This window comes from Dipteris shenzhenensis, chromosome 2 (assembly GCF_047967505.1).
Source record: "Dipteris shenzhenensis isolate YYH24624 ecotype China chromosome 2, Dip_SZ_1.0, whole genome shotgun sequence".
In the NCBI taxonomy this organism is placed as follows: domain Eukaryota; kingdom Viridiplantae; phylum Streptophyta; class Polypodiopsida; order Gleicheniales; family Dipteridaceae; genus Dipteris; species Dipteris shenzhenensis.
In genome coordinates, this window is record NC_141597.1 from 29,764,603 (window position 1) to 29,777,440 (window position 12,838).

Below are 12,838 nucleotides of genomic sequence, written 5' to 3' on the forward strand. Positions count from 1 at the left end.
CAGATCAGGATAAGCCGATGGGTTTAGCCAAAGGGTCAAGTTTGACCCAACCAGCAGGTCAGATCTGCTGACTACAACTGTCAGTTCTGTGCGCACTTTCAGGCGCCTAGTCTCCTGCAGATCTGCTACTGCAGCGACCCTAATCTGCTTGCACCCACCTTCGTCCAAGGCTTTTGTCTCCTGCTAATCATTCCACTAACCTGTGCATCCCCTAGATCTGCTGCCCCTGTCTTCCTCATATGGGGGCTCACAAATAGGAGGAGAATCTGCTACTCAGGGACTTCAATGACAGGTCCAGAACATGCAAGCAACAATATTGGATATTCAGGAGGATGCTATCTTGCATCCACAAACATACACCATAGAATTGGAATTGAAATGCACCTCAAAGGATACCCATGCCACCACAGTATGAGAGATGCTTTTGTGAATAACCGTTTGCACAAAAGACCAGGATCAAAGGACATACATGCTGCCCACATACATGGTCTCCAGCTTTTACCTCACAGATTTCTAATCTCACATTTCAATTCCTTATGCCAACACGGTCACTTAAATTATCCTTGAACCTAGCGCTGCCCCACCCTATTATGATCACTCCCATGCTCACTCACTAATATGGTAGCTACTTGGTCACACTCCTAGAGGATATACACGCACCCCCTCCACATTATCACACCAAACCTGTTCCTTCAGATGGTCAAGTCCATGCAAAAGTTACACCAACGATCTGTTCCCAGAATGGTTGGTAAAATAAAGAGTCTAAATCCCTTCAAGTCATAGATCTACTTCCGTAAGTGAACCATACTATTAACCAAAAAAAAAAATTTTTGATTTAAGATCGCTTATCTTGAAACACCTTGTTAAAAGTAAATACCTGCTTCTTGATTTGACCCAAATTCTGCAAAACGATTTGTCACCCTATTCCAAACCAACATTTCCCCATCCAAAATACATCTGTTTCAAACCAAAGCAATACAACATGCAATGTCACTTCAAATTTGCCATACGGAGCTGCCACACTTTCATAATGCATGTATCGAAAGTGTCTTTAGTAAAGGAAGATTAAGATGCATTACACAAATGCAAGACAAACCAAGAGTATTTATTACAGGTCCACACATTAAAAATTTGGCTTGCACCTATAACCCTACGAGCTTTCGGTAAATTTTAACTTCTACAAGATCACTACTTCGGATCTTTTTTCTTTTTCTGAAAAAGACTTCTATTAAGTATGAATGAAACCTGCAAGAGCAAGCTCAAGGCAGAAATGCATCATGAGAATAGAACACCCTAAGTGTGTCAATAAACATTACTTACGGATCTCAAGGACGGGGTTTACAGAAACATTGGGCTACATACAGCTCCATTTTCTGCACGCACTGAGGATCTTGCTTAGGCAGTTTTGAGTATCTTCTCACAGGTACGGGTTAAGACATAACAAGCAGAGGGCGGACCACACCACTGTCTATTCAGAAGCGTTTTTGGCCCACTTAGAGATTCTTGGCACACCTTGATCAATGACCTGTGGCTAGCTTCTTTCTTGAGTCCCAGCGACATAGAGATCAGCTCTTGCGAGTGCAAAAGGGGGACCATCAGAGCCATTTCAGAGGACAATCACGGATTCTTTTTCTCCGGTGACTAGAGCTAGGAGCAGCTAGGGACGAGACACAATAGACACCAAGAGAGCACAGCTAGATAGACCCCACCTTTGGTTGACTCTTAGACGACAGACCGCAGACATCTCCTCTCTACTATAAGAGGTGGAAGATGACCGTTGCATTGATTGTTCACTTGTTTGACGACGAGCTACCCCCTGGAGGTCATAGAGGATGAGGGAGAAACCTAGACAGATTAGTTGTCATTAGCACTAGCAGCATTCGATCATAGATTTCCTTCCTGGATGATGCCAACCCTCTCTAGATCCAGAGCCACTATCAACGAGCACATCTTGTCTAGCAGACAACATACACAGCTCTTTTCACTTTGATGGACAGATGACCAGGTGGACCATGTCCAAAGGATTCTTGCCCCGGGTTTCTTTCTCTCATAGCCACGATAGCATGATGTATTTACTCTTGTGTTAGATATCAGCCTGGGTCTCAGGTGCGCGTCTAGTGCCCCATCTCTATCTTTCATTGTATTTGGGATTTTAAAAGTCTCATAGACCCTTTGGTATTTCATAGACATTAATAATCTCTCTCTCTCTCTCTCTCTCTCTCTCTCTCTCTCAGTATGTATGGCAGCCCTTGTTGGGGACCTGACATGTCAGAGATAGAGTGGACACGGGTGGAGAGCCTGTAGATCCTCATGCTCTCACTGATGATCCATGGGAAACCATCTGTACCACATCACATCATTCAGGCCGAGTTTGGTGCTTCTCCACTCCAACTAGATGCAGCCTTTCAGACCATCACATATCTACACCGGGTTAGATCATATGGGGACTGCACATCAGGGAGACAGAGGTTGCCACGGTTGGCTCTCGATTCCTCCATGAGGTTGGCAGCAGAGGGAGACGAGCGATGCTAGTATGCACAAACTCACAGATGGTTTGTGAGACTAGGGTTTCACATCGACAAGATACCTCCTTTTGAGTACAGTTTAGATGGCCCTCCGGTACTCCCACCCACCACCCCGATCAGGTCACACACCAACCAGGTCATTCGAGAGGCTCTCCTGCAGCTACGCACCTTCAGGAAACTCAGAGATTACTGTCTTCGTATTTCGGAGGAGGGATTCATCACACCACCGGGGTACACTGAGCTTCATATGCCTCACTCACCACGGATCTCCATCGGACAGTTTTGCGTATCATCACACCACCTCTGCATAGAGAGCGGCAGAGCAGAGGGGATCCCCAGGGAGCATCGCATATGCATATTGTGCGACTGTCAGGAGGTTGAGTTGGAGGAGCATTTTATTTTCAGGTGCCCAGTGTACTACGAGATCAGAGGTCACTACCACTGTCTCTTCAGAGACGGCTCCGAGCTCCTTTTCAGATTCCTCACCTACCCAGATCAGAGATGTCTCACGGCATTCATTCACGAGGGGGTCCGACACAGAGAGTACTTACTCAGGCGACGGGGCTTGGCCACACCATCAAACACCTCTCAGAGCAAGATCACAGAGTTCTTCCCATCAAGTAACATTGATCGCCCAGTGTCTAGCCGCAGACGTGACAGAGACCCCGACCCAACGACCGCAACACGACACACAAGACATCGAGGGGACACACAGATCACTCTAGGGGACCTCTCGTCATTGCTTAGACCCGAGATACGTCCCACGGGAGTCACGGTAGCTCTGGTCTTACATCGAGCCTCTTCCAGGAGACCGAGACGCACGGGACCCCTTGACGGATGCCAGCGTCCCATCACCGACTATGCACCAGCTAGGGCGACATGACATACGGAGGATTCCGCTCTGCTCCATTCTTTTTTCTTTTCATTATCATATCCAGATGTATTTGATTATGTACGATCAGAGTTAGGATTCAGCACGGGTGATGATGCTCGTTTTAGTAGCTCCACCCTTACTGTGATTTGTATCAGGTTTTCTTTCACTCTCATAAACCCATCGGACTTGGCACCGCCAGCAGCCCATTTGACACTTGCCCAGATCTTCACACTCATGGCAGGAGGCATGGTCGATGGCCATGACTTCCATCATTTCTTTGGATCACAGACCCCTTAGGGAAGACGATGTTCCTCATATTTCATATTTTACATTTTGTATCTAGGCATTTTTGGTACTCTATTTCATTTCATTTTGTATCTAGGATTTTTGTAGCCATTTTTGGCATCTTAGCGGTATTACGATGAGGCCACCTAGTTGGCGCATCGTTGATGATGTATTTTCCTTTCGGATGATTTTGTGTCCCATAGGCCATGTATGGCCTTCCGTGGACCTTTAATAAAATTTCTTTCTTTGTTTCTTTCTCTCTCTCTCTCTCTCTCTCTCTCTCTCTCTCTCAGCAGAGGATATGCTTCATTGGCTAGACTAGAGTGACAGTGCCTCCACTCTCACTTTCAAGATCCACAGACCAAAGGGTTGCTTTTTGACTCCTTGGTCCGCCCAGCACAGATGTATGGCAGTCCATGCAGGGGGCCAGACTTGTCGGATACAAAGTGGGCTAGGGTGGAGCGGCTACAGGTTCTCATGTTATCACGGATGATCCATGGTAAGCCATCCGTCCCTCACCAGATCATTTGGGCGGAGTTTGGGTCACCCCCATTACAACTAGATGCTACATTTTAGGTCATTATGTATCTGTACCGAGTCAGGGAGTATGGGGATTACACATCCGGGCGTAGTTGGATACCATGGCTAGCAATGTCCTCTTCTATGGCAGGTGCAGCAAGGGAAGACCAAAGGTGCTGGTATGCACGCATACAGAGATGGTTTGCAGGACTAGGGCTCCACATGAATAGACTACCTCCTTTCTAGTACAGCATGGATGTACCTTTCTCTCCCCTCCTATCACACAAGGTCAACCAGGTTAACCGTGAGGATCTACTACAGCTACACACATTCCGGACTTGGTTGGGCTCGGGTGATCTTCCAATGAAGCTGGGCTTCTACAGAGATCACTTCTTACATATCACAACGGAGGGTTTCATTGATCCAACAGGATACACGCAGATTCACCTACCCCTCGCTGAGGATCTCTCTTGGGTAGTTATGGGTCTCTTCACACAGACTTCGTATCGAGAGCGGCAGAGCAGAGCGATGACCCAGGGAGAGGCGCATATGCACAATGTGTGACATGCAAGAGGCTGAGACTGAGGAGCAATATCCAAGGTGGAGGCTGAAAATGCCACCTCAACCCTGAAGAAGACTCAAAGAAGAACAGAGATCCTCTCCAAACTCTAAAAAAATTCTATGTCCTGGCTGTAGCTGCTCTGGAGAACCCCTGCATGCTCGCGTAGATGGCCATTAGGGTGTGTATAGTAATAGTCGATATACTCGCTATAGACTGGGACGGGTGAACCTATGAACCCTCCATCACCTCCGTACATCTGGCTCTCCAAATATGCCAAGCTACAATGCTAGCAAGAATCTCCCAAGATGTGTCAACCGAAGCATGAGCAGCTCTAAAAGGAGTGAAATGGAGAGGACATGACACCACAGAGTATCCTCGTATAATGAAGGATGAGTCTGAGTCATGTCCCTTGAAAAACACCTGAGGTCCAGTACGAGATAACCATGCCACTGATCCACAAGTCATGAAGAAGAGTGCTCTATGAAATATGCAAAGAATCCTGACAACACCCTTCAAGACCGTCCGCGCCTATCTGCACTTCCAAAGGCTATGCTGAACTGACTCAACTGCTGCGTGGCATCGAGGACAAGTAGGGTCAACCCTAAACCTGGATCTCCACAGGTTCACTGCAATCCCTCCATTAATAGAAAGCCAAAATAAGAGAGTGATCTTTCTATTTCTGAGGGATTTCTAGAGCCTCCTTTAAAAGTTTTTCTGGAACAGTGTCTAGGAGGTAGTTGCCAGCATTATAGCATGGTACATCTGGGTAGCTCATTGCAGCCTAGTGATGGGCAAGCACCATGTTCCACCACCGCCAATCTAATTGCCATCTGGCAAGATATCATCTACACCGGGTATATACTATGAGCTAGATGGGGGTGCGGGCGTCAGGATCGAGAGCGACCATCGAAAGGCGAAAGCATTTCTGCAAGGCTTGGCCTACAGGCATATTTTACTTATTCACACAACGTGCTTTCTCCAAGCCACATACAAGATCCTACAAGGTGCTTCCTACCTGTAGAACATTCAACATGCCAATTCAACCAATCCAAGTTGTAATTGCCATGTGCATGCATTCAGTGTGCACACGTATTTGCGTGTTCAACATCCATACGATCATTTATCAAAACCAATTGGAAGTTTAAGGAGTGTTCACCACTCTCTTCTAGCCCATACAGCTGCTCATGACTAATTTTGTGGCCTACAAGGCCTTTCCAGCCCTCCTCACCGACCCCTTGGGGCTTCCCTTAGGGCCCAATTCCCGTCAAACCCCTTCGGGCTGCCTTTCAACAGCCAAGGAGATTTCTTAGGAGGCTTGTAGGCTACAAGACCCTCCTTTTTCCCTCCTTCATCCCTTTTTCCCTACTACACTTTTTCCATCCCATCCCCCCCGCCCCCTCTTTTCATCCTTCCCTTTGCCTTGAAATCAAGAGGCAACCACTTGTTCTCAAAAGAGAGGCTCACATTCACAATGCACTCGACACCCAACTTCCCGTGCTAGAGAGGACAACAAATATTGCAAAATGTTATCCTTTCTCTTCATGATCAGTGGTGGAGCATATTGTTGACCTGACTCCCACTCCAAGTTCAAGATTTGGACCAAGCGAGATCATAGCTTTTTCCATACGTTACCATACGCATGCGTCATACAAGTACGGAAGTATGATTGAAGTATGGTTCAGCCCCTGGGGCTGAATCATACGTGACCCTAATTTTACCCCAAAAAAACAAGGAAAATATACAAAACTTTCAACTTCAAACTTTTATTAATTTTAAAGTCATGAATCATGAATCATGATTCATAGGGGGGTTGCAGGAATTTAGTATCGCAGTGGAGACCGATCACTTTGTTGGGCACTTTGTACAAAATCCTACCAAAAGCAATCAGCCTCTGCAGCCCTTTCTTCCAAATCTTATACACAGACAGGTTTTGTGCATGGCAGGAGCATCTTTGATAATATCTTCTCATTCTGGGAGGCTTCTGCATGGGCCATACATAATGGCTATAGGCTTGCCATTCTACTCCTAGACTTTGAGAAAGCTTATGATAGAGCAGACTGAGGTTTTCTAGAGGGTACCCTCTCTCGCTTTGGATTCACAAATGCATGGATCAGAGGGGTGTCAGCTCTCTACAAATCAGCCCATAACCAGGTTCTCATTGGTGGAGTCAAGGAAGACAGATTTCAGATTAACAGATCGGTCCGTTCAGGGATACCCATTAACCCCCTTTCCCTTTTTATTTGTGGCTGAAGCTATGATCTACTACCTTAGAGCTCAAGTTGATATTATAGGGTTGAGTTTTCCGTTGAGGCAGCAGGATAAGCTTTTGGATAGTGAGTTAGCAGATGATACGGCTGTTTTTCTAGATGCCACACCACATACACTCACCTCTTTCATAATAGCCTTGCATTTGTTTTGCACTGCAGCAGGGGCCCATATTAATTGGAACAAATACAATGGCTTTTGGATTAGTGATGAGGACACTCCAGACTAGGCGACTAAGATAGGGTTCACTTGGATTCATAGGGGTGCTTCCATCAGGTACTTAGGATGCCAGGTTGGGGTGGGCATCTCTCCAGCATAGTAGTTTGCTCCAGTGTTGGAGAGCATCAGGAGGAAACTCGTTTTTTGGAGTTCCGCCAGACTTGACCTTCCATCCAAAGTAGTGGTTGTGAACCAAGTACTATTGGCTACTGCCTGGTTCGTTTGCTCGTGTTGGTGCAGAACTAGAGGTTGCATATGTCAGCTCATGAGACCTTCAAGAACTTTCTCTGGAGTGGGTTACATAGCACCTCAGATGTTATAGCAAGGGAGACCCTCTTTCTCCCCACTCGGGAAGGACGTCTCAATATTATTATTTTTTTTCAAGAAAATTACTTCATTAAGTATGAATGAACCGCGAGAGCAAGTTGAAATGCGAGAGTACATTATGCAATGCATAAGATAAAAAACAGCTCAAAATGAGCTAATAAAGAACCAAGGCGAAGGCTGAAAATGCCATCTCAACCCTGAGGGAGACTCAGAGAAGAAAGTACATCCTCTCCAAACTCTGAAAAAAGTAACTCTCCTGGCAGTGACTGCTCTGAAGGATCCTTGCATGCTCGTTCAAATGGCCATCAGAGTGTGTACTGTGTCGGTCCAAATACTGGCCATAGCCTGGGAAGGGTGAATCTAGATACCCTCCATCGCCTCTATACATCTGGCTCTCCAAATATGCCAAGCTGCAATGCTAGCCAAAATCTCCCAAGACGTGTCCACTGAGGCATGAGCAGCTCTGAAAGGAGTGAAGGGAACATCCTGGAGGGAACAAGACTCCACTAAGTGTCGCCGTACAATGAGAGCTGGATCTGGATCATGTCCCTCGAAAAACACCTGAGGGCCAGTAAGAGATAACCAAGCCATTGAACCCCAGGTCATACAAAAAGGTGCTATATGAAAGATGCTGAAAATCCTAGCAGCACCTTTCCAGATCGTCCTCGCCTGTCTACACTCCCAAAGGCCATGTTGTACTGACTCAACTGCCATGTGACAACGAGGACAAGTAGGGTCATCCCCGAACTTGGATCTCCACAGGTTCACTGCAATCCCTCCATGAATAGAAAGCCAAAATAAAAGAGTGATCTTTCTATTCCTGAGGGATTTCCAGAGCCTACACCAAAAGTTCTTCCGCACAACTGTGGAAATCTAAAAACTATCCCAATGTGGTGCTCTGGAGGGCCTCCAACCTCTACTACTGAGCTGAAACCTCCGGGCATTTCTAACTGTGTAGCGAAAGAAGGGAAGCTCTTCTCTCGGTGCCCCTCATCAATCCATTCCCACTCCCTTGGGTAACGGGTCCCACTACAAGAAGCTAATAGGGGAACCACCATACAACCAGAGTCTCCAAGACCCCAACGCAAGGAGAATAGGATCAGGGTCAAGATACCACTGTGAGGCCCTACCCCACTCCATGAAACCTGCAATCCTGACAGGCTGAAATGCAACCTCCAAAAGAGTATCATCAGAAGATCTGATAAGTCTGCCCCCCGACTGAACATCAAAGACAAGGGTAATGACCTATCGGGACAGGTATGCATGGGCTAAAAGATCGCTTCATATGGCTCAGCGCATCATAGATGACAGCTTCATTCAGATGGGTGCCTTCCTCTTCAATACTGCGGGTTAGGTTTGCAAGCTTCTGTCACAAAAGCAACACCTCCACTTGGAACATGAAAAGAAGGTAGCCAACATGCATAAAGAATGGATACAACATTATAGGTGAAAGAAGCGGAGTGGGGAACCACTCTACAGGCAAGGGAGGCTGTGTGGAAAGCTTAGTAGGACGAGTTTCAACAGTGTCTTGGAGCGAAAGAGGTAGAGTGGGTGGGCAGCCAACATGAAGGTTTTGGAGAACAGTCATTCAGCCCAGCAGGCTGAGATCCAGAGGGAGCTTGCAGCCCTACAGGACAAGTACACCTCAATGGCAGAGGACAAGCATACTATTGATCAATAGGTGGAGGTGTTGCAGAGTCAGATGAAGCAGATTCTCGAGGAGAAGGACCATCTCGAAGTTTCAAATTCCAAGTTGCAAGACGACTTCCATGGGCTGCAAACTGAAAATTCTGCTCTCAAATCTAAATATGATCATTACAGGTCTGGGTACCACCGATATAAATCCAAATACGAGAACATCCGCAACCTCATGGACACAGTTGAGGAGGAGGCGAAGACCACCCCCGGAACATCAACACACCCACCACACCATCCTCCTCCCCCTCCGTGACCTTCATCTAGCAAGCAGTAGCTCCTGGATCTTTCACTTGGCATTTCTTTTTCCCAGCTTTGTGCAGTTGGATTCTGCAGTTCTCATGTAAATAAAGGAATTTTGGAGTTGTATGGCCATGAGCCAGTTTTATTTCAGTTTTGGAGTTGTATGGCCATGAGCTAGTTGTATTCCAGTTTTGGTCACCCTTCCATGTTCACCTCTCTGTCACCCCTGTTCACCTCTCTGTCACCCCTGTTCACCTCTCTTGTCATCCCTGTTCACCCTTGTTCACCTCTCTGTCACCCTTGTTCAGCTCTCTGTCACCTCTCTGTCACCTTTGTGACACCCCTATGCTCACCCCTATAATCATCCCTAGTTCACCCATGTTCACCTCTAGGTCACCTCTGTTCACCCCTAGTTCACCTACGTTCACTCCTATGTCACCCATGTTCACTCCTATGTCACCTTCCCATGTTCACCTCTCTGTCACCCATGTTCACCTCTAGGTCACCCCTGTTCACCCCTAGTTCACCTATGTTCATTCTTGATGTTGGGCCAGATAAGAGGAGATTCCAGTCGGACCAGTCCCTCTTGTTATAGGAAGGATGAATGTTGCTGCAGCTTCAAGCAGCTCCAGTAATTTGGAGTCCCATGGCAAGGCAGATGAGATTGACAGTGATGAGGATGAGGATGATGATGAGGAGAAGGATGGCACTGATATTGATGATGATGAGGATGAGGCACATGATGAGGATGCACCTTGAGGCTTGAGCCTCATCAGTTGTGATGGATTTCAGTTTAGTTTCCTAGCTGTGGCAGCCTGCAGGCTGGCAGCCTTTTTCAGTTTGTTATATGATGTTTTCCAGCTTGTCTTTGATTTGTACGTACCTACAACCTACAAGCTTCTTTCACTTTTCTAGTATCTACTACCTACCTTTGATGATTGATCATGATGTTTTGGTGTCTACCACTATGTATCGGATGACAAAATCCAGTACCTGGACTCTTCCATGAATCATGATTTTTTTTTTTGCAAAAAGATGACATCATTAAGTATGAAAGAAAGCCGCAAGACCAAGCCCAAATGTGGGAGTACATCATGACATTCATGAAAGAAAAAACAGCTAACAATAATCCAAGGTGGAGGCTGGAAATGCCACCTCAACCCTGAAATAGTCTCAGAGAAAAAATGAGATTCTCTCCAAACTCTAAAAAAGGTATCGCCTTGGGCACTAGGGGATGTACTTGGACACGGGATCATAGTCCCTTCCAGAGCTCAGTGGATTATACTTATATTGGTGGGCATAAGGTTGGTCTTCTAAACCTTTATGCACCCAATTCTAGAGGGGATCGTGTTCTTTTTTGGAAGAAACTGCTCTCTTGGTCACATATTGCAAATGCTTGGATTATGGGGGGCGATTTCAACATGGTTGAAATGCCCTTAGACAAAAGGGGTGGTAGGGAAGGTGGCACTCACTCCCTAGAGAGAGCAGCGTTGCCTTCCTTTTTCAATACAGTGGCAAGGATGCTTGGCACGATGATGCTTTTCACACTCAACCACATTCTCTCCTGTTTTCTTGGTCGAACAGTAGATTGCAGATGCCTATACATGCACGGATTGACAGATTTTATGTGGATGATTGGACTCTTGACAGAGGTTGTACTATTTGCATTGCAGCTGGGGTGTCCACTTCGGATCATTTTCCAATGGTTTTGATGGTCTCAGATCCCCATGTGAGGCGCCGCTCTGCCAATGTTAGGATTCCATATTACTTTTATGCAGAGGAGGGCCTTACAGAGATAGTGTTGAGGACTTGGGTATCTCATTTACAGGATGGGCAGCTTTCTCCTTCACACTTAGCCGCAGCCCTCTCTGATATTAGTGACTTTTATATTTCAGTTACTCGTATCAGGAGGGGTGGGATCCTCAAGCATGAGATAGGTATCCGCCAGTAGTTGGCTGCCCTCGAGAGGAAGGAGCAGAAGAGGCCTACAGACGCTTGGATTCAGAAGTGCCTTGCTGCAGCAAGGGCTTAGCAACAGTCACTCTTAGATCAAAGAGCAGACTATACCTTTCATGCCAGAGAGTCATTTTGGACTCAGACGGGAGGTAGGGTCAACAAGTAGTTCTTCTCTACTCTTGGTCCCAGACAAAGTAGGGAGAGCATCTCACAGCTTGTTGACTCAGGCGGAGTTCTTCAAACACATCCAGATGCCATCTTGCAGGTTGCCACCGGTTTCTATGCATCCCTTCTTACAGCAGATCCTGACACTCAGGCCACAGATGATGCTAGAGTGGTTATTTGGCGACACTTACCTCGATTGGTGACAGGGGATATGACTGTTTCACTTGATGCACCCTTCACCAATGTAGAGTTCAGGACTGCTCTTTCTGGCATTCACAAGGGCAAGTGTCCTGGTTCAGATGGACTTACCCCCTTATTTTTAATTACTTTTTGGGATCAGATTGGGGATTACATTACCTCAGCCCTGCAGGGTGTATGGGACTCGGGTGAGATGCCAGACTCACTTATGGAGGGTCTCATTCATTTGATTCCGAAAGGGGGTTGCAGGAATTTAGTGTCTCAATGGAGACTGATTACGTTGTTGGTTACCTTGTATAAAATCCTAGCTAAAGCTATCAGCCTTCGTCTGCAGCGCTTTCTACCAGATCTTATCCATGATACGCAGACGGGTTTTGTGCATGGCAGGAGCATCTTTGATAACATCTTCTCATTTTGGGAGGCTTCGGATTGGGCCATGCATAATGGCCACAGGCTGGCCATCCTACTCTTGGACTTTGAGAAAGCTTATGACAGGGTAGACTGGGGCTTTCTGGAGGGCACACTTACTCGTTTTGGCTTCTCAAATGCATGGATTAGAGGGGTGTCAGCCCTCTACAGATCAGCCCATAGCCAGGTTCTTATTGGTGGAGTCAAGGGAGACATGTTTGAGATTACCAGATCAGTCCGTCAGGGATGCTCCTTAGCCCCATTTTTCTTGGACATGACTTGACAATACATGACTTGGACATGACTTGGCAGTACATGACTTGGACATGACTAGGACATGACTTGGCAGTACATGACTTGTACAAGACTTTGGACATGACTTGGTAGTACATGACTTGTACAAGACCTGGACATGACTTGGATATGACGGGAGCAGTACATGACTGAAGAGTACCAAACCTCACAGGGGTACACCTGTTGGTGCACATGGGAAGTAGTCTAGCAGAGTGCACATGTGCACATGTGGTACCTGTTGGTGCACATGGGAAGCAGTCCAACAGTTAAGAGGTATAGGTAGTGCACCAATCCTCGCAACCA

The 12,838-nt window shown here is 46.6% G+C and overlaps 1 protein-coding gene across 1 annotated transcript in view; it reads right to left on the reverse strand.

Moving 5' to 3' along the window:
- Positions 1-12,838, reverse strand: part of ATLIG4 (DNA ligase IV) — a 205,995-nt gene that overhangs the window by 140,529 nt on the left and 52,628 nt on the right. Inside the window, exon 8 of the mRNA XM_087387540.1 lies at positions 878-957. Within this exon, the coding sequence (XP_087243666.1) occupies positions 878-957 (80 nt within the window). The remainder of the gene's footprint in view (positions 1-877; positions 958-12,838) is intronic.